At 37.1% G+C, this 20,333-nt stretch overlaps 1 protein-coding gene and 1 long non-coding RNA gene across 2 annotated transcripts in view; one reads left to right on the top strand and one right to left on the bottom strand.

The window, feature by feature from the left end:
• Positions 1 to 19,932, top strand: part of LOC119876102 (armadillo repeat-containing protein 4-like) — a 48,586-nt gene extending 28,654 nt beyond the window's left edge. Inside the window, 6 exon segments of the mRNA XM_038532067.1 lie at positions 14,997 to 15,143; positions 15,543 to 15,752; positions 18,486 to 18,728; positions 19,251 to 19,290; positions 19,293 to 19,360; positions 19,810 to 19,932. Coding sequence (XP_038387995.1) covers positions 14,997 to 15,143; positions 15,543 to 15,752; positions 18,486 to 18,728; positions 19,251 to 19,290; positions 19,293 to 19,360; positions 19,810 to 19,932 — 831 coding nt within the window.
• Positions 19,933 to 20,067: 135 nt separating this feature from the next.
• Positions 20,068 to 20,333, bottom strand: part of LOC119876059 — a 114,574-nt gene continuing 114,308 nt past the window's right edge. Inside the window, exon 3 of the long non-coding RNA XR_005355264.1 lies at positions 20,068 to 20,238. This is a non-coding gene — a long non-coding RNA (uncharacterized LOC119876059). The remainder of the gene's footprint in view (positions 20,239 to 20,333) is intronic.

Raw genomic sequence — 20,333 nt, forward strand, 5'->3', positions numbered from 1 at the left:
TGAGCTCATTAATACCCAAACAGGTCAATGAACTATAGCTTGTTATTTATCCAGAGCTATGAGCTCAGATCTTGGCATGTAAGTAAAGGGAATTTATATTTAATTATTTGGCTTTGACATACATTCATTTCAACTTACAAGTTTTATATATGCATATATTCTTTTAATCTAGATTTTTAGAATACAATTTAATTTTTAAACTAATGAAGACTTTGCATTTTTACTTTTTAACCTTCCAACTTCTTCCTCCCCCCACACACATAACAGATGACTCTGTACCCGAGTTCTAAAAGAAGCAATAAACCACCTTTTCAGCTTCCTTAGCAAGAAACACATTCTTTCTTCTGCTATCTTTATGGTTCAACTTGTCTGTCTTGTCAGCTACTCAAATGAAAAGACCATATTAAACTCACTTCTATGTCTTGCAGAGTGCCTAGCCAGTGAGTACAGGCTTGTCTCTCAACCCTCTGCTCAGGAGGTGTGATGGGGAGAGAATGGGTTCCCAAAGGGCCAGGCTGTGCTGTTCTTCATGCTCAGCTCCTTGAGAGCAGTTTTTCCTCCCTGTGAGCCAGAGTCATTCCTTCTGCTCTTGACATCTTTCCCACCTTCTCTTACCCTCTCCCTTTCCTGTTCCCTTTCTCCATGTAGATATGCAATTTTATTGCTGTATATGCTAGCTTTCTATGGGTATTATTTTTCCCCTGGCCAGGGCTGCTTTAAAATCTCGCAATTAAAATGTTTTGCTTTGGATCGATTCCAGCAATTGGGGAAGATAGTTTGTTAAGGTGCATCCCACACTGATTCTGTGAAGTTTTGTAAAATGTGGAAGTTTTACTACTCAACCAGTTACATTCACAAAGAACCCCTTTATGAAATAGGAGGAGAGTTGCAGAATTTTATTTTGTTTGGAAATGTGGATTAGTCACAAGTATTATAGTATTGTAAGTTAATACAAATGGGTACACTTCAGTCAAGTGAGAGAAAATGTTGAACAGTTGTAACTATAAGTAGTCTGCATTTCATACACATTATACCTATCATGAAACTGAAGAATGAATTTCTGGACACAAGGTTTCAAGCCTATTGAAATCTATTACTGTGTGGATTGGAGAAGGATTGGGTATGGAACTTAATACTATAGGATAAATAAATCCAGGAGAAAATTGAGGAGGCTATAGAGTGATGCCAAGAATGTGACTGGTTAAGATTTTAGGTAGTTTGGAGGGATCACAGAGACTGGGTCTAGAATCATGCTCTATCTCCCTTATAGGCATTTCCTTGTCACTTGAGGATAAGATGTCAATACTACTCTGGCATTACCTCCAGGCTCAGATGGGAGATTATTAGCAAGCGGGCTTGTAGATGTCTGCCGCTACTCTGAAGTGCTTCATCTCAGCTGGTCTTGTTCCTGGGTCCTTGAGGCAATAATGGAAGCATCTGGGGTCAATCCCCAGGGCCATCTTCCCAGGTGTGCCTCCTCCTTGCAGGATGCCTATTTCTACACCTGGGATTTTGATCAGAGCCCAGCCAGGGGATCAGGATGATGAAAGCAGGGATTTAGAAAGTTGAGTCCAGCAGTAGGTGGTCTACATAATGAATCAGACTGGGAAGAGACAGAAGACCAGTAACCAGGGGGTTGCAGTGATCAGAGTGTGCTGGGGGCTTTGAATAGGATACTATCCTTGGAAGTATCTTGGAAGCAGCAAAGAAATGGCTAGGAAAGGAAGCAGGTCAGTTTATGAGGAGGCTTGGGTTTGGATCAGATTGAGTTTGAAGAGAATGAAATACCCAAATAGAAATGCCCATGCCGTAGTTGGAAATAAAGGACTGAAGCTCACATTATTCATTAAAAATCGAACTACTGCTTCTGGACCCAAGGGCATGAATGAGCATGTGAAGCATTGTGCCTGTTTTTGTCTTTTTATTCATGAAGGAATATGACCTCTTAATAACTAATCAGAAAGTAGCTGCCTCCCATTCCAGTTAGTACAACCAAGGCAAGTTTTTTTTAAAGATTTTATTTATTCGCTCACAAGAGACACACACAGAGAGGCAGAGACAATGGAAGAGGGAGAAGCAGGCTCCCTATGGGGAGCCCAATATGGGACTCAATCCCAGGACCCTGGGATCACGACCTGAGCCAAAGGCAGATGTTCAACCGCTGAGCCACCCAGCCATCCCCCAAAGCAATATTTTTAGATCAAAATTCCAATATTATTCCAATAGAAGTCTTTCCTTAAATATTAGTTTGCCAGCTTACAAACAGATTGATTCATCAGCCTTTTTTTTTTAAATCTTAAAGTAACATTTTATTTGGTAATTTTATGCAACTAGCCAGTAGATAAAAAAGATTAATTAAAGAAAGATAGGAAAGTTTGAAGCAAAAAGAGAACAATGTTTATTTTTAAAGTAAGGTTCCCTCCAGTTGAAAGCTCCTACACCCTAAAACCATAAGGAACTATGGTTCCTTCCTATGATGAAGTCAGGGAAAGATGGGGTTTTTAATGTAAATTCACAAATGTGGTATCATTCTTAAATGTTAAATCTGTGCAGTCGTTGTTCCCAAGTCCTGGGGGATGGTGATATTGTCCAGACATGTGTCACTCAGTGGAGAATGGCTAATGCTGGCTGCTGAGTGACATCATATGATCACAACTGGGCATCACCACACATTCATTCTCTTCCCCCAGCCACCATGTTGTGAGGGTGGTGCCTAATTTTTTTTTTTAATTGTCTTTGATCAAATTCGTGAAACACTGGTGTTTATTTCACCTTTCATGTGAGCCAGGGGTCTTGCTAGTTACTCTCCTGCTCTGTTACGTATCTGCAAACTGAGATCTCTCAGGCCATGAAAAGTGAAGTTACCCCCCAGCTTTGCAGTGACCAAGACTCTGTTCCACAGTGAGCAGAATCACATCAGAAACTCAAAGAATCACATCAGAAATTCCACAAGGCTTCCCAGGAGACCCCGCAGGCTCTGTCCTTGGCATGTTTTAGATTTCCCCGTCTGGAAGGGGATTCGCTGCAGAGACATTTTGAAACTTTAAAACCTTTGTTAAAGACTACTTTTGTGGCATTCAGTTCCTTAATAATCTTTCATGAGCTGATTAAACACACACACACACACAACCACCTTAATTGGTTAAAGAGTTCTTCTAAGTGGTAATTGGGAGTTATATGATTTTTCATTGCAGGAATTTGATGTACTTTACAGTCAATTACAGTTAATTAAATTCCTTTCCCCTTACTCGGGTTTTGGGTATGGAGGTGCAGGTAGTGTGATCCTTATTTCATTGGTGGAAAAGCTGAGAAATAGTTCACTCTGGGCCACACAGAAGGCGAGGTGGCCGTGGGCCAGGCTGATGTTCAGGCTTCTATCTTTACTGCCTGTTGCCTAGTTATTCTGTTCCTCTGTCAAGAAACTCAGGACACAGAGGGCCTTCAGGCCTTGCTGTTGTGTCCTCCTATTTACTCTCTTGTTTGGTTTTCTTCATTTGAGTAAGAAACTAAATAAACAGGGAGCATTTCTAAACAAAGGAATTCAATGTTCATTTCTGGAAGGCACTATGAGAGTGTGCTCTTTGGCTAAGTTTATACTGAAAGAGATGGAGAAGATTGTGATAGAACAGTGTTATTTGTGTTCAGCAGAATCCTTAAAAAAATGGAAAAAATGGTCTCTTTTTATATATTCAAATGAATGGCAGTAGTTAGAAAGCAAAGTTACTACCACCTTCCTGAGAAAGTCTTTAAGTTAATACATGTGGTGTTGCATTGATGTGGGTTAACTTTTAAAAAAATGTCTCCATGACAAAAGAGTTTTATCCTTTAAAAAAAAAAAAACACTGTTAGAAATCATAAGATATTTTAAATTGCATCACCTAAAAAATTTCTACTTAGTAGAATTTGCACTTATGTTTTCTTAAATACTGCAAGGTAAGTCATGAACATACTTTAAGTACTTGGATTACTTGAGTTGTGTGTCACTTGTATATTTATATATTGCCCCCCAAAAAAATGATCCTTTGTTTTGTTACAAAGGAGGTCATGAAAGTGACGGAGAGTCTCCTCATCTCCACAGAGGAATCTGTATTCCACAAATAAACTAATTGAGCTTTTTAGTTTTTGAGCTATAAGCTCTTTTTGCCCCTTGGGTATCATAAACAAGAGTGGAGAAAAGCAAAGATAACTGGATAAGAACAATAAAGTAATGCTACTGAATCATAACACTTCATACCACCATTGGCTGACATTATACAACCACATCAACTTACCTACTGGAAAATGACGATGTTAAAAATCTCAAGGGAGCTCCCTTAAGCTTTAACTCATTCATTCATTCATTCATAAATGTACCTGTGAGCCCGCCCAGCTAGAATACAATTATATGATATTACACATTGCTCATCTAGCTAGTCATAAGATATTTGATTGTAAAGAACTTTGCTATCAAACTTTTATGTGACTTCTGTTCAGTTTTATGTAATCTGAAAATGTAAAATGGGGGGAATTTGTTGCTCAGTGTATTGCCAGCAACACTATTGTTTGTTCCTCAAAGTATGCTTTCCCCCAAATTTACTTGAGAGGCTAAATAAATGGTAGAAAAGTAGCGTTGCCTAGTTCCCAGTTTGTATAATGCTTTAGGCTGCTTTACTTTTTATTGAAAAAACACATATTCAGGTCCTATTATAAAAGTTTGCACATTGAAGAATCTATAAATAGAAGAGTTAGGGAGTAAAAGGTACCAGATTTGGTATAAGTGATCTTTTCATTTTATATGCATATACTTGTACTGTACTCATTATTAGAAATTGCATATTTGTAGGAAAAATATTAAACTCTAGGTCCCATTGTGGTCCACTAGCCTTTGCTAGTCCCACTGGCAAAGGCTGTGGCTCCTTTCCCAGCTCCTGCTGTCTGGGGGTGTGTGGCTGGCTGTGGCCTTCTGATATTTCTGGGACATGCAGGGCATTGCAGAAGCACACGTTTCTCTTCTAGCCCTCCCTTATCTCTTTTCTGTATTTAAGTTATTTAAATCTTATAAAAATAATACATTAATATATACCCTAAAATTTAAGCCATGCAAAAGAATAACAGGGAAAGCCCCCTTCCAGATGTTTCTGTTTATATAAATATACATATGAAATTTTTATGTACGAAATGAAGTCAGACTACTTGTTATGTGACATTTTGCATTTTATATTTAATGTTTTCTTGGTGATCTTCCATATCTGCCTCAGTTCTTTTAATTACAACATTGTTTTGTACTATATGAATATATCAATAATTTATGTCACAGTTCCCTTACTGATAACATTTTGCCTTGTCTCCCAGATCAATTTTTATTATTACAACATTGTAAATATTTTTACATATTCTTTGGATATGTATCCTATTTCTGTAGGATAGCTACTTTGAAGTAGAATTGCTTGGGTCAAAGACTGTGTACATTTAAAATTTTGATAGTTCTAATGGGGAGGTGTTGTTCAATTGGTACAAAATTTTAGTTTCACAAGCTCTAGAGAGCTGCACAGCATAGTTAACAATATTGAATTGTACATTTAAAAAATGTAAGAGGGTATTTGATCTCATGGTAAGTGTAAGTATGACAAAAAGGGAAGAGACATAAGAAAATTTTTGGAGGCAGTGGATGTTCCTGTTACCTTGATTGTGGTGATGGTTTCACAGATGTACGCATGTGTCCCAACTCGTTTTTTGCATATCAGTTCCACCTCAATCTATTTTAAACAAGAAACAATATATGCACAATGAAGTTAGAGAAGTACTACAATGAAATTTTAAAATTTAAAGAGAAATAATGAAAAGTAATAAACTGACCAAGCTTGGTTTGAATAAAAAAAATTTTGTAGCTACTTACACAAAGCAAATACTAGTTTACACTCAATTAGTAATATACCAATGATTTTTGACCTTGAACACAGTGAAATCAGCCAGGCTCCTAAAAACTAAACAAAGCAAAAATCTCAATGCTCAGGTAATATTCATGGAAGTTTTAAACCAATTGGTGTGAAGTGGGATCTAGGCAGATTGTCTTTAAAATCTTTCCAGGGTGTTAAAATTATTTGTCTAGAAATAAGGTTCATTGTTACAAATTCTCACTAATCTACAGTCTTTTTTTATTTTGGCCAATTCCAAATGGGGAGAGAATGTATCTTTTTTATATATATAAATTTATTTTTTATTGGTGTTCAATTTGCCAACATATAGAATAACACCCAGTGCTCATCCCATCATGTGCCCCCCTCAGTGCCCGCCACCCAGTCACCCTCACCCCCCGCCCACCTCCCCCTCCACCACCCCTAGTTCGTTTCTCAGAGTTAGGAGTCTCTCATGTTCTGTCTCCCTTTCTGATATTTCCCACTCATTTTTTTCTCCTTTCCCCTTTGCTCCCTTTCACTACTTTTTATATTCCCCAAATGAACGAGACCATATAATGTTTGTGCTTCTCCGATTGACTTATTTCACTCAGCATAATACCCTCCAGTTCCATCCACATCGAAGCAAATGGTGGGTATTTGTCGTTTCTAATGGCTGAGGAATATTCCATTGTATACATAGACCACATCTTCTTTATCCATTCATCTTTCGATGGACACCGAGGCTCCTTCCACAGTTTGGCTATTGTGGACATTGTTGCTATAAACATCGGGGTGCAGGTGTCCTGGCGTTTCACTGCATCTGTATCTTTGGGGTAAATCCCCAACAGTGCAATTGCTGGGTCATAGGGCAGATCTATTTTTAACTCTTTGAGGAACCTCCACACAGTTTTCCAGAGTGGCTGCACCATTTCACATTCCCACCAACAGTGCAAGAGGGTTCCCTTTTCTCCACATCCTCTCCAACATTTGTGGTTTCCTGCCTTGTTAATTTTCCCCATCCTCACTGGTGTGAGGTGGTATCTCATTGCGGTTTTGATTTGTATTTCCCTGATGGCAAGTGATGCAGAGCATTTTCTCATGTGCATGTTGGCCATGTCTATGTCTTCCTCTGTGAGATTTCTGTTCATGTCTTTTGCCCATTTCATGATTGGATTGTTGGTTTCTTTGGTGTTGAGTTTAATAAGTTCTTTATAGATCTTGGAAACTAGCCCTTTATCTGATACGTCATTTGCAAATATCTTCTCCCATTCTGTAGGTTGTCTTTGAGTTTTGTTGACTGTATCCTTTGCTGTGCAAAAGCTTCTTATCTTGATGAAGTCCCAATAGTTCATTTTTGCTTTTGTTTCTCTTGCCTTCGTGGATGTATCTTGCAAGAAGTTACTGTGGCCAAGTTCAAAAAGGGTGTTGCCTGTGTTCTCCTCTAGGATTTTGATGGAATCTTGTCTCACATTTAGATCTTTCATCCATTTTGAGCTTATCTTTGTGTCTGGTGCAAGAGAGTGGTCTAGTTTCATTCTTCTGCATGTGGATGTCCAATTTTCCCGGCACCATTTATTGAAGACACTGTCTTTCTTCCAATGGATAGTCTTTCCTCCTTTGTCGAATATTAGTTGACCATAAAGTTGAGGGTCCACTTCTGGGTTCTCTATTCTGTTCCATTGATCTATGTGTCTGTTTTTGTGCCAGTACCACACTGTCTTGATGACCACAGCTTTGTAGTACAATCTGAAATCTGGCATTGTGATGCCCCCAGATATGTTTTTTTTTTTTTTTAAATTCCCCTGGCTATTCAGGGTCTTTTCTGATTCCACACAAATCTTAAAATAATTTGTTCCAACTGAGAGAATGTATCTTGTGTGAATTTGCATATTCCTGATTAGTAGTGAAGTTGATAAATATTTTCATGTGTCCAATAGCCATTGCATTGTATATCTTGCCTATTTTTCTGTGGTTGTGTTTTGAATCTTAATACAAATTAACCCTTTGTTATAGTATTTGTAAGTATTTTCTTTCAGTTTCTCATGTCTTTTTATCTACTCTTCTGTTTGAAAACTTTAAAATTGTACATTAGTAAATATATTGATTTTCCTTCATAGCTTATAAAATTTTGTGTATTAAGAGCTAAGAAGATTTTTCTGATGTCATTTCAAGAGAACAAAAATTTTTTATTTCCTCCTGGTAGGTTTATAGTTTTAAAAAAATGTTTAGAAGTTGCTTCTCTCTTGATGTCATTTTATGTATAGTGTGAGGCAGGGATCTAATTTTACTTTTTTTTTTCTTTGATGGAGATTCAGTTGTATCAACACAGATAATTGGCTTCTCCACTCTTTCCTCAAGTGATCTGAGATATTACCTATATCAAGTATTGTCATCTCATATGTGAGAGTTTCTTTCTGGATCCTTCTCTATTACATTGAGTTATTTGGATGCTCCCATGCCAGGTCCATGCTGTTTTAATTACTGCTACTTTGGTGTATTTTAATACTTGATTGGCCAGAGAGTTTTCTTAAATTCTTTAAAACTACTTTTTGCATATTTTCCATTCCAGATCATTTTTAGAAAAGTTGAAAATCAAATAAAAAAAAAAACCCTCAAAAATGCTACCGGGGATTTTGGCTGGTCTACATGAATTTATAAATTATTTTGGATAAATTGCAATTTTTTCAAGCTTTTATTTAAATTCCAGTTAGTTAACCACAGTGTAATATTAGCTTCAGGTGTACAACTTAGTGATTCAGCACTTAAATACAACACCCGGCGTCCATCACAACAAATGCTCTCCTTAATCCCCATCCCCTACTTAACACCTCCCTGCCTCCCCCCTCCCTTCTGGTAGCCATCAGTTCTTTCTAGTTAAGAGTCTGTTTCTTTTTCTTGGTTTTCCTTTCTTCCCACCCCCATGTTCATTTTTTTTAATTCTTAAATTCCACATATGAGTGAAATCCTATGGTATTTGTCTTTCTCTAACTGACCTATTTCAATTAGCATTATACTCGCTCTATCCATGCCATTGCAAATGGCAAGATTTCACTCTTTTGATGGCTGAGTAATATTCCATTGTATATATGCCACATCTTCTTTATCCATTCATCAGTCAATGGACATTTGGGCTTTTTCCATAATTTGGCTATTGTTGATAATGCTGCTATAAATATTCCCTTTTTCCATTCCCTTTGAATTAGTATATTTGTATCCTTTGGTTAATGCTGCTATTTCCTGTATTATAATTTTATCCATTCTGACTGGTGTGAGGTGATATCTCATTGTAGTTTTAATTTGTATGTCCCTAATGATGAGTGATGTTGAAAATTTTTTAATGTGTGTCTGTTGGCCATCTGGATATCTTCTTTGGAGAAATGTCTGTTTATATCTTCTTTCCATTTTTTAATTGGGTTGTGTTTTGGGTGTTGAGTTTTATAAATTCTTTATAGATTTTGGATACCAACTCTTTGTCAACTCGTATGTCATTTGTAAAAATCTTTTCCCATCCCATAGGTTGCCTTTTAGTTTTATTGATTGTTTCCTTTGCTGTGTAGAAGTTTTTTATCTTGATGAAGTTCCAGTAGTTAATATTTGCATTTATTTTCCTTGCCTCAAGAGAAGCTGATGTCAAAGGTTAGGGCTGATGTCAAAGAGGTTGCTGCCTGTGTTCTCCTCTAGGATTTTAATGATTTCCTGTCTCACATTTAGGTCTTTAATCCATCTTGAATTTATTTCTGTGGATGGTGTAAGAAAATGATCTACTTTCAATCTTTAGCATGTCGCTGTCCAGTTTTTCCAACACTTTGTTGGAGAGACTATCTTTTTTCCATTAGATATTCTTTCTTGCATTGTCAAAGATTAATTGACCATATAGTTGTGGGCTTGCAAATTTTAATATCATTCAGTTATCCTATTCAGGAACATGGTATGACCATTCATTTATTTTTAAATTCGTATGTATTTTAGTAAAACTTAATAGCTTCTTTTCCACATATTTTCAACATACTGTGAGATTTACTCCTTGATATTTTTGTTATTATTTTGCTAATACTGGCATGGGAACATTTTTCAAATTATGCATTGTGATTTGTTATTCCTAGTGTATGGGGGAGTTACTCATTTTTAATGTGGCCCTTATATCCACTTTATTGAGCTATTTTTATTAATTATCATAATTATTCAGTATAGTCTTCCAAATCTTTTTAGAAAGGCAGTTATATTTGCTACAAATTTTTCCTCATTGCAGTGACTAGGACATTCCAGCAGATTATCTATTTCTGTAAATGTTCCATGTCTGTTTAAAAGGAATGTGTAGGGAATGCTTGCATTGTTCCTTACCCATTCCCAATAAAAATTCTCAGCAAGCTTGTAATACAACAGTTTGAGTCTAATTTCTTTTTTCCTCTGGAACAATATTTTCTCATTTTCTTTCCTGGAGTTCTATTGAGTCTCATCTCTTGAGTCTTAGGTTTATGAGTGCTGAATCATCAGTATAAAGCCAGTTTGCAAATAAACAGAAAGCAAAGCAATATATTTTACTATTTTGACTTACATGCTCATATGCCATTCACTCTGAGCATTGACTTTTTACCATTTCTCATCCTGGGACATGAAGAGTATCTGTAAGCCAACCTCTGTGCTGGGTGCCAGGCCCTCTGTCATCATTAATAAACAGTCACTGGCAGGCTTCACTTTTCTTGCTCTCTGAGTGGCATATTTGGAGGAAAAAATGCTGAAATCATTGAAAGTCAGTTGGATGGCTGTGTGATGGCTGTATCTCCTCACCAGGTCTCACCCACTGCCCCTTGATTACAGACGGTGGGGAGCAAAAGAGGGGCCTCCACTCCCGATTGTGCCTCTGACTGCCTTCTTACCTCACTGTCACCACGTGGGACTCTACAGGAAGCTCCAAATGATGGCTCTGGGAGCATGTAGCCTATCAGAGTTTCGTCTACTTGTTTTATAGTATCCTTTTCTGAATCAAGTTACTTGAAGTCTTTATGACACAAATAAGTATCCTTGACCTCTTAATCCCAGTTACCTCCTCTCTGGATAGCTGTAGTAACCTGCATGGTCTCCATATGTTCCATCTGCCCCCTCCCTACAGGGGGCCCTTTAGCTGGAATGATCTTTTAAAAATGTACGCAACTCATGTGAGTCCTCCCACTCTCCTCCAAAACAATACCCTTGAATATTTCCTATTAATCTTGAATGAAGATTAAAATCCTCAACCTGGCCTATGGGTGCAGCAGATTCCTTTGCCCACTTAATTTTTTAGCTCATCTTGGATCATTTGCCACCCAGGCTCTGGGTCTCAGCCACACTGGCCTTCGTTAGGTCTTAAACAGGCCATGTTCTAATCCTCCTTAGGGCTTTACACATACTGTTTCCTCTGACTGGTGTGCCTTTCATCATGTCCGACCTCCTTCACCAGGGAAGGCTCCTACTCTGTCCACACCTCAGTCCAGACATAGTTTCCTCAGGGAAACTTTTCCTGATGTCCTGGCCTAGAGTCCCCTGTTGCAAACATCCATAACCCTGTGCCACTTTTCTGTATAGCACTTCTTAAAGTTTTCATTTATTTGGATGGGCTTAACAATTAAGATCTTTCTTCTCCACTAAGCTTTATGAGCTCCACGAGGCAAAAACTAGATCTGTTTTTGTCTACCAGGATGTCTCTAGTTCCTGGTATCAGACATGGTGAATAACTGCAAATTTGTTGAATGAAAGAATTAAAAAATGGTTGGATGGTTGGAGGCATCTGGCTCCCTGATTTAGTCTCAGATACATTCTTCATCTCAATTTCATAAGCATTTATTTCTCTTTTATCAGCAGTAAGAGGATTGGAGGTAGATATTACTCTATGTACCAGATAAGGTAATACTTTTTTTTTTCAAAGATGTTATTTAAAACACTGAGAAACATTGTTTAGAAGAGTGCCTATTGATCTTGTCTTTCCAAAAGAAATTTTGAGAAAAATGAAGGAAAAAGCAAAATCTATTCAACTTTCACATATTAGCAACATGATTGTGATAATGATAATGAACAAAGGCCTCCCAGTCTTAGAAAGGAATGTGAACTGCGAAGTATCTGAAGGCTGACAGAGCCTGGAAATGTCTGAGAAGACGCAGGGGCAGGATGACAACTAGCAAAACAACTTGCATTAATTTAAGAAGTGGAAAAGCTTATTGGAAGCATTCTTCAAAACCCTTCAGAAACTAGTAAAATAATATTTTACTATGTTTTCTCCAGCTCTTAAAACTTCACAAATGCAAATACATGATAAAATGTGAAAATAAGTATTGGCAACTAATTACATTCTCAGGGGAGATTTAATTGAAAAATAAGCATATTTGCACTGCTTCTTCTTAGTAAGATGTTTATGGCATCTGGTCAAAGTAGAACAAACATTTGAAAATCCTTTGACATAGCTGGTATTTAAAGAATAGCAATTGGCTAACATTTGTGGCTCTGTATGCTGAATATTTTGGCTCCCATTTGCTGGTATTCATTCTGAAAGATTTATAATCCTTTGGGGAGTGTGGTCAGTGACAAGAGTAGAACTAAATCCTGAAATGTGGAAAAACTAACTTTCCCTAATATAAAACTGTTCTAAAAAAAACTCTCAAGTCTATGAATATGTTTCCAGATTTTCAGAAAAAAAGCTGCTGATTTACAGAGTTTTTTTTCTATAAGGATCTAACTTCTCAATGATAAATGAAAATTTTCCATCCTTTGGCTTCAAAAGTGGCTTAGAGATCATTTAGAAAAATATAGTGTCTTACCTTTTGGGCATCTACCACAAGTACACAATTCCTTAAAATTGTTATGTCATTGGTTATGGTGCATATGATGAAATCAAGCACACAAGATAGAAATAATCTAGAAGAGAAAAATTAAGAGACCTCGAAATGAAATAGGAAAGAATGACTGTGCTGAATGTGTAAGTAGGAAAGTGCTACCAAAGAAAATACAATGCAAGTATAGCAGTCAAGAAAGTCCTCTATCACACACCACTGAGAACGCCAGGACAGCATGCTCTGCTTCGGAGTTTGGTGTGTGTGTGTGTGTGTGTGGACTCTGTTGGCTTGACTGAGGCATGACATGCTGTTTGATACCTTCTTGCTTTCAAGTCATGCTTGAGTCTGAAGGCACTGCCTAAAGAACTCTATCTGAAGCTCCTGGTTTGCATTTTTAAACTTTTCATGTGGGAGCCCGCCCAGCTCTCCTCCTCCAGGTACACCAGGGGAATTTTTGGGCTCCTTTTAACCCAATTAAATTCAACAAAAGAATTGTTAAATAATTGTTTCTCTCGCTTTCTCTTTTTTTTATATATTATGATTAGCATTCAGATTCTTCTTTATGATTTATGAAATATCTGCCTTCTGTTTTTAAAAAGAAAGGCATCAAAAGTGCTAATGTGTGTTTGGAGAGGTCCTGTACCCCAAAACAAGGGAGATTATAAAATTGAATGTAATAAGGATTTACTATTTTATGTTTCAAAATGAACTGTAGGACGATTGGTGGTGGTAAAAATTTCTCTTGATATAAACAAAAAGACATTAAAAGCTATGGGAAGAAAACTCCTTATTTTCAATGTAAATAGTAAAGTGAAGGCTTTTGCCATTCTCAACTTCATCTTGAATATAGAGGACAGCCTGGATTACTCAGGAAGAAAATTAATATGAAAAGCAGACTGACAATGGTTTCAGCACAGGATAGTGGTTTGTAATATTTTTAGAGATGTGGAGGGGCTTTTATGGACGCATTAAGAGGAAAGGCTGAAGTCTAAACCTTTCTATCTTTTTGATGCTTGCCCTCTTATAATCCCATTTCAGCTTCTTATTTTAAAAGTAACACATCATGTTGTATTCACAAAAGGATTTGTGTGTGTGTGAGATATGAAGGAGGAGGTTGGGCTGCTTGAATATAATTTCCACTTTTGTGTAAATGTATATATTGTATCTATGAACATGTATCTGTAATATAGCAATATAAAGTCATAATCAGCAAATGAGAATAAACATATTTTGTAGGTGTCTTTCTTCAAAAAGGAAAGAGATTTATTTGAGGCCATTCATACTGTGTTTTGAGGTAGAGACCGAAGGCCATCTTTCATGAGCACCTTTTACAAAAATAGTTTATCCTTAGCTCCATTAGAAACATTGCTCTTGTGTCTTATGAACTATTTCGGTGCTTATACTGGAACTCTTATTTACCATCCCGTCTTAATAGGAGGAGAAGTAATATGTACTATGTTGCATCCATCAGAAGATTTTTTAAAGCATTAATGATGGGTGGACATTGCTTAAGAATTCCTGCAATGAATTCTGATTATAATTTCCTGGTGCATCTGTTTCACTGATCAATCATTACATTCTTTTAAATTCTCCCAGATTGTTTTACCTTAAAGGAGCCATTCCCCACTACCTTTTACAGCTGGTGATTAGCCAAGCAGACATTGATCACATGATTCTCAACACTGGGACAGCATTTTGCATGCGATACTGAAGGCTACCTTTTTGTCCTTTATCCATACACGGAGTCATCTCCAGTTCCTAATGGGCTCGCCACCTCCTTCCCAACCCCATGGCCCCTCTCCCACTTAATCCTGGTCCCAGCATGGATTGTTGTACTGCTTCCCACATGGTTTCCCTTTCCTCAGGTTTTTCCCTGTTCCAGACTGTTCTACATACATCTGTGAGAATAATTTCCAGACACGGTTTGGATTGCACAGTATGCTGTTCAAGAACTCCAGGGACGGCCTGTTACCTCTGCATAAAACTTACATTCCTCAGTGGATTTCTCAAGGCTTGCCCCTCGACTCTATTTAATGTACTAATACCACCTAATGCTCTAGCTGTTTAAAGCAGACAGACCACCTTTAAATGTTGACTCTTAATTGGAATAATGTTTTATGATACTCTGTAAAGCTTTTTTGTGCTTCAACTCTACATGATTCATTTAACAAATTATAACCCACTCGGAGAACTTAAAAAAATTTAACATGCCATGTATGGGGAGACACATTTCCCAGTTCATGGATTCATAACCATTAAGGAAATTTCTATAGAAGCGTGATCTTATTTAACCTTTCCATGGCCTTGCGTTTCGTAGGGAGGAAATCAGACAGCTACAGTGATTGCATTGTGTTCAATGAAAGATTTCAACTTGGCGCAAGAGACCTGCCAGTTGGCAATCAGAGATGTTGGAGGCCTTGAAGTTTTGATAAATTTACTGGATACTGATGAAGTCAAATGTAAGGTGAGTGGCTTACCTCACGTGGGTGATGAGCCTTGTTCATACCTCTTTGTGCTTCTCTTTTTACTGATACATCTCTGCTACCTCTGCCTAGTTCTTGTCTTTGCCTGCTCATCTCACTGATAGCTTGTTCCTTTTGTTCACTGCTCTTCTCTTCTTGGCTGTGCTTTATCTTCTGGTTCATTTCCAGAACCTTTTCTATGTGCTTCTTAAATGATGAATGTTTGTCTGCATAATTGAAGGAAAATAAGGAGGCTATGTGTAACACCTGGGAACAGAAGGCATTTCCTTTAAAAACTTCATGAGGGAAGGATTTGAGGTAGACTTGGAATTTTTAAAACTCTAGGACTGGTTATGTATTAAGCACTTATTTTCACCTCTAACTCCTATTTTCTCATTTAGATTGGTTCATTAAAAATCCTAAAGGAAATCAGTCATAATCCTCAAATCAGACGTAATATTGTTGACCTTGGGGGCTTACCAGTTATGGTTAATATACTTGATTCTCCACATAAGAGTCTGAAATGCCTGGCAGCTGAGACAATCGCAAATGTTGCCAAGTTTAGAAGAGCCCGACGGGCAGTGAGACACCATGGAGGCATTACCAAACTGGTGAGTACCTCTGCCATTGTCATCAGCACACCACCTGCCACCAAGATGTCACCTCTCTGCTGTCCTTCCTGGCCACTCCTGGATGTTAAATAACCATAGGTGTGTTCCAGGAACCTTCTTTGGTATAACGTCCTCAAAAACTGTTTTTGTGTATTCACATTAGCAACTGGCCAGAAAACAGGTCTAATCTTATTTTTCAAAGATATATACATCTAAATAAGAGATGTAATTTACACCTACCACATTGGTAGGGAGATGTTTATGTGTGTGTGTAGTGTCGGGAAGTGTAGTCCATGCTCTCTGCTCTGGTGAGCTCACCATGAGGACTGCCTCCCAAGGAGACTGTCAGAGCAACAGACATTTATTCATCTCATTGTTACTTATGATAGTGACAACTGAAAACTATGTTTACCATATGAGATCGGTAAAATAATATGAAGTGTATCTCGAGGAAACATGCATCATCAGCTATCAGTATATAATATTATATAAAATTATGACAGGATCAAAACCTGATTGACACATATGACTCCAATTTTCAAAGACTTACCTAACAAGTATATAACAAGTTTTCTATAAAAACATGTGAAATAAATACACAAAATTGTACGCAGGTGTTTCCTCTGAAATAACTACCAATTTTTCTTCATATTTTTCCACATTTGCCAATTTATTGTGTATTATTTTTATAATTTAAAAAATGATTATATCAATAACTGTCACTGAAAGAAATAAGTGAACATTCTGTTCAACACTCATGTCAAGAAAACGTAGGGCATTAAGGAAATGCATTTTCATCCACCTTCCAAAGGATCTTGTGTTCCTCCTATAGCATTTACATACTGGACAGTCTCCACTTCTATAGTTTGAGCTCCTTGAGATAAGAGATGTGTCTTACTTATCTTACTGTCATCTACAGCACTTAGCCCAGTACCCTACACATATGAAAGGTTAATAAATATACATTGAATCAATATGCATTTAATAGGAATGCATACACAGTGAAATGTGTTTAGAAATTTACTGAGAGATTCTGTGTACGGATCTTCCTTGATTTACAATGGAGTTATATGTCCAGATAAACCCATTGTAAGTTGAAAATACCGTAAGTTGAAATGCATTTAAGTTGAAATGCATTTAATACAGCTAACATACTGAATATCACAGATTAGCCTTGCCTACCTTAAACATGCTCAAAATACTTAGCCTCTAGTTGGGCAAAATTATCTAACACAAAGCCTATTTTATAATAAAGCATTGATATCTCTTGTAATTTACTGAATCTGTACAGAAAGTGAAAACACAATGGCTACAGATTGGGAACAAAATGGTTGTAACCATATCAGTTGCTTACCCTTGTGATGTTGTGGCTGACAGAGCTGAGGCTTGCTGCCACTGCCCAGCATCACAAGAATGTAACATACATATTACTAGCTCAGATAAAATTCCAAATAGGATTTCTACTGAATGCATATCACTTTCACACCATAGTAAAGTTGAAAAATAAGTTGAACCATCATAAATTGGGGACCGTCTGATGTCACTTGTAATCTGTAGATCACAATAGAGTGTAATTATTTGCTTCAAAAATAAGATAGATTTATGGCTGCATAGATGGATAAATAGATGGCTAGCTATGAGATAAAACAAATGTGATAATGTTAATTATAGAATCTAGGGAATGTATACATTTTTTGCTGTATAATCACTGTACAACTCTTTCAGCCATTGTGTATGTTTGAAAATTTTTCATAATAAAATGTTGGGGAAAGGTAATTATTAGTATGATTATCAGTGTTCTGCTTAAGTAATGAAGTAATACATTAGGCTGATGTGGCTGTCTACTGGAATTATGAATAATGTATAGAATAAATGAATAATGTAACTTAAAACTATAAATTTTAGTAAATTTCTTTTATGAGAGTCTTATATATCACATTCGGGGACTTAGAATTTGGTACCTGAATTGCAATTACTTAGTCAAGATAATGCTACACATTTTAATATAATCTTACATGATAGCTAAGTTAGGAATGGGAAAGAAGAGTAATAGATCAACCATTAATAGACTTGTAATTACTAGGTTGAGAACACATCTGAGAAAGATCAGGATTGGTAATCCATTTTTGGTTTGCTAACAATATGAGGGTAGATGACATACAGATAAGAGTCCCTCACTAAAATGGGAAGAGAGGGAGATCACTCAGTACGGAGATGGAACAGTGGGCTTGTCATGACATCAGAGCAAGGGAATGGAGGTTAAAAGAAGAGCAGGCAGGAGGCCATTGACCACAGTGGGGTTTGGGCACTTAGATGGAGATAGATCTCGAAAGAGGCACACCTGGTAGAAACCTGGGCAGAAGTTAAGAATTCTGAGCAAGCAGAAAGAATGCATCCATGCAGGGAAGGATTGTAAGAACCCGGGCTGCAGATATAGTATACAAATCTTGTTAATATAAATGTAACAGCCATATTAATATTAATACAATCTTGGTGAGATTAAATTTCTTGTAGGAAGGAAATGTAAAGGCTCCCAGATCTGGAGGAAGGTATATTTTGAAGGGTTCTGTTTCTTTGCTTTCACTGACTATTTCTGTGTAGTATGAAAATTAATTCGTAGAAGTATTCTTATTTTTGATGGAAGTTAGCTTGGTAGCAGCCCTGTAACTGTTGTGGGAAATGTTGTTTTATTTTAAAGATTCCCACATACATTGTATTTATCTGTTTTTGTAGGTCGCTTTACTGGACTGTGCACAGAGTTCAGCAAAACCAGCTCAATCAAGTCTGTATGATGCCAGAGACGTGGAAGTAGCTCGCTGTGGGGCACTGGCATTATGGAGCTGTAGTAAGAGTAATGCAAATAAAGAAGCCATTCGTCAAGCCGGCGGCATTCCTTTGTTGGCTCACTTACTGAAGACTTCTCATGAAAACATGCTAATTCCAGTGGTGGGGACATTGCAAGAATGTGCATCAGAGGTACTCAAGCCAGCTCTGCTTCCCTTGTTTTCATTTGCATTAACTTTTTTTTAGTTGAATAATAATTTTTAAGATTATTGTGACTGCTAAGGATTTTTTTTTGAGAAGTCAGCAGTTCTTTAGAGAAGATGAAACTAATAGAACATTAATTAAATGGTTACCTGTGTGATGTATTTTTTAAAATGTTGACTAAATTCTCTTATACAGTTGTGTTAATCTTGGACTTTAGTGTTTTTTAAGAAAGTTTGTTTGGCATACTTATTAGTAAATGTAAATAGATATTTATATTCATGCATTACACATGTAAATATTTAAATTTAAGGGATCCCTGGATGGCTCAGCGGTTTAGCACCTGCCTTTGGCCCAGGGTGTGATCCTGGAATCCTGGGATCAAGTCCCATGTGAGGCTCCCTGCATGGAGCCTATTTTTCCTTCTGCCAGTGTCTCTGACTCTCTTTCTCTGTGTCTCTCATGAATAAATAAATAAAATCTTTAAAAAAATATTTAAATTTGTATTCTTAGGAAAACTACCGAGCTGCAATCAAAGCAGAAAGGATAATTAAAATCTAGTCAAGAACCTAAATAGTGAGAATGAACAACTACAGGAACAGTGTGCCATGGCCATCTACCAGGTATGGTGGACTCCCCAGCAAAGTTGTGGTGTTCTTCATATAGTTAAGGTGGCATTTCTAAATATGAAGTTTCATTCTCTGGGGCTATGACTCAGGAATCTGCATTTTTAGCAAGAATCCCCAGGGATTTTTCTGCACACACAGGTCTGCATCACTGTGCTAATGATAGATGCCTGTGTATGTGAGAGAGAGAAGCCTGCTCCAACATATCTTGATTATGTACATTTCTAGAAGGTACTTATATATCTTTGTCTCCTAAAACAAGTTACTTAGTGTAAAATAGCTAAATATATGCATGGTGCCTTTATATTGCTTTTCAAGTACCCTGTTCAAACATACTGATCTTGGGAAATTTATCTTCTGCCAAGACAGATGGATGATGAATGAGTGTGTGCTTGTGTATGTGTGTGTATTCCTGTTGTATCTTTTATTATTTTAATCTTCATTAGCTTTTTGTGAGTTATGCATTTCATAGTACATCAGAAAAGGGAAGAAAAGGTAGCCTTGACAAATTAGTAGATGGCTGCTTACTGGCCATTCCAGCTTCTACCTATCAGAGAAATCAGAGCTGATTTCCTAGAGGAATACATTTTAAAATGTGCACAGTGACAGTATGCCAAAATGACAGAGTTAGAGAAAGGGGTTCATGTCAGTAGAGAATTGTATTAGTTTGCAAGGGCTGCCATAACAAAATACCATACACTGGGTGTCTTAAATAACAGAAATTTATTTCCTTATAGTTCTGGAGGTTACAAGTTTGAGATCAAGGTGTTGATAGCATTGCTTCCTTCTGGAGACTCTCTCCTTGGCTTGTAGATGGTCATCTTCATGTTCACATGTCTCCACATGTTCCTTCCTCTGTGTCCTAATATTTTCTTCTAAGGATACCAATCATATTGGGTTAGAGCCCACTTCAGTGACCTTTTTTAACCTTAATTACCTCTTTAAAGATTTTATCTTCAAATATGGTTAC

The sequence above is a fragment of the Canis lupus genome, chromosome 2 (assembly GCF_011100685.1).
Source record: "Canis lupus familiaris isolate Mischka breed German Shepherd chromosome 2, alternate assembly UU_Cfam_GSD_1.0, whole genome shotgun sequence".
Classification (NCBI taxonomy): domain Eukaryota; kingdom Metazoa; phylum Chordata; class Mammalia; order Carnivora; family Canidae; genus Canis; species Canis lupus.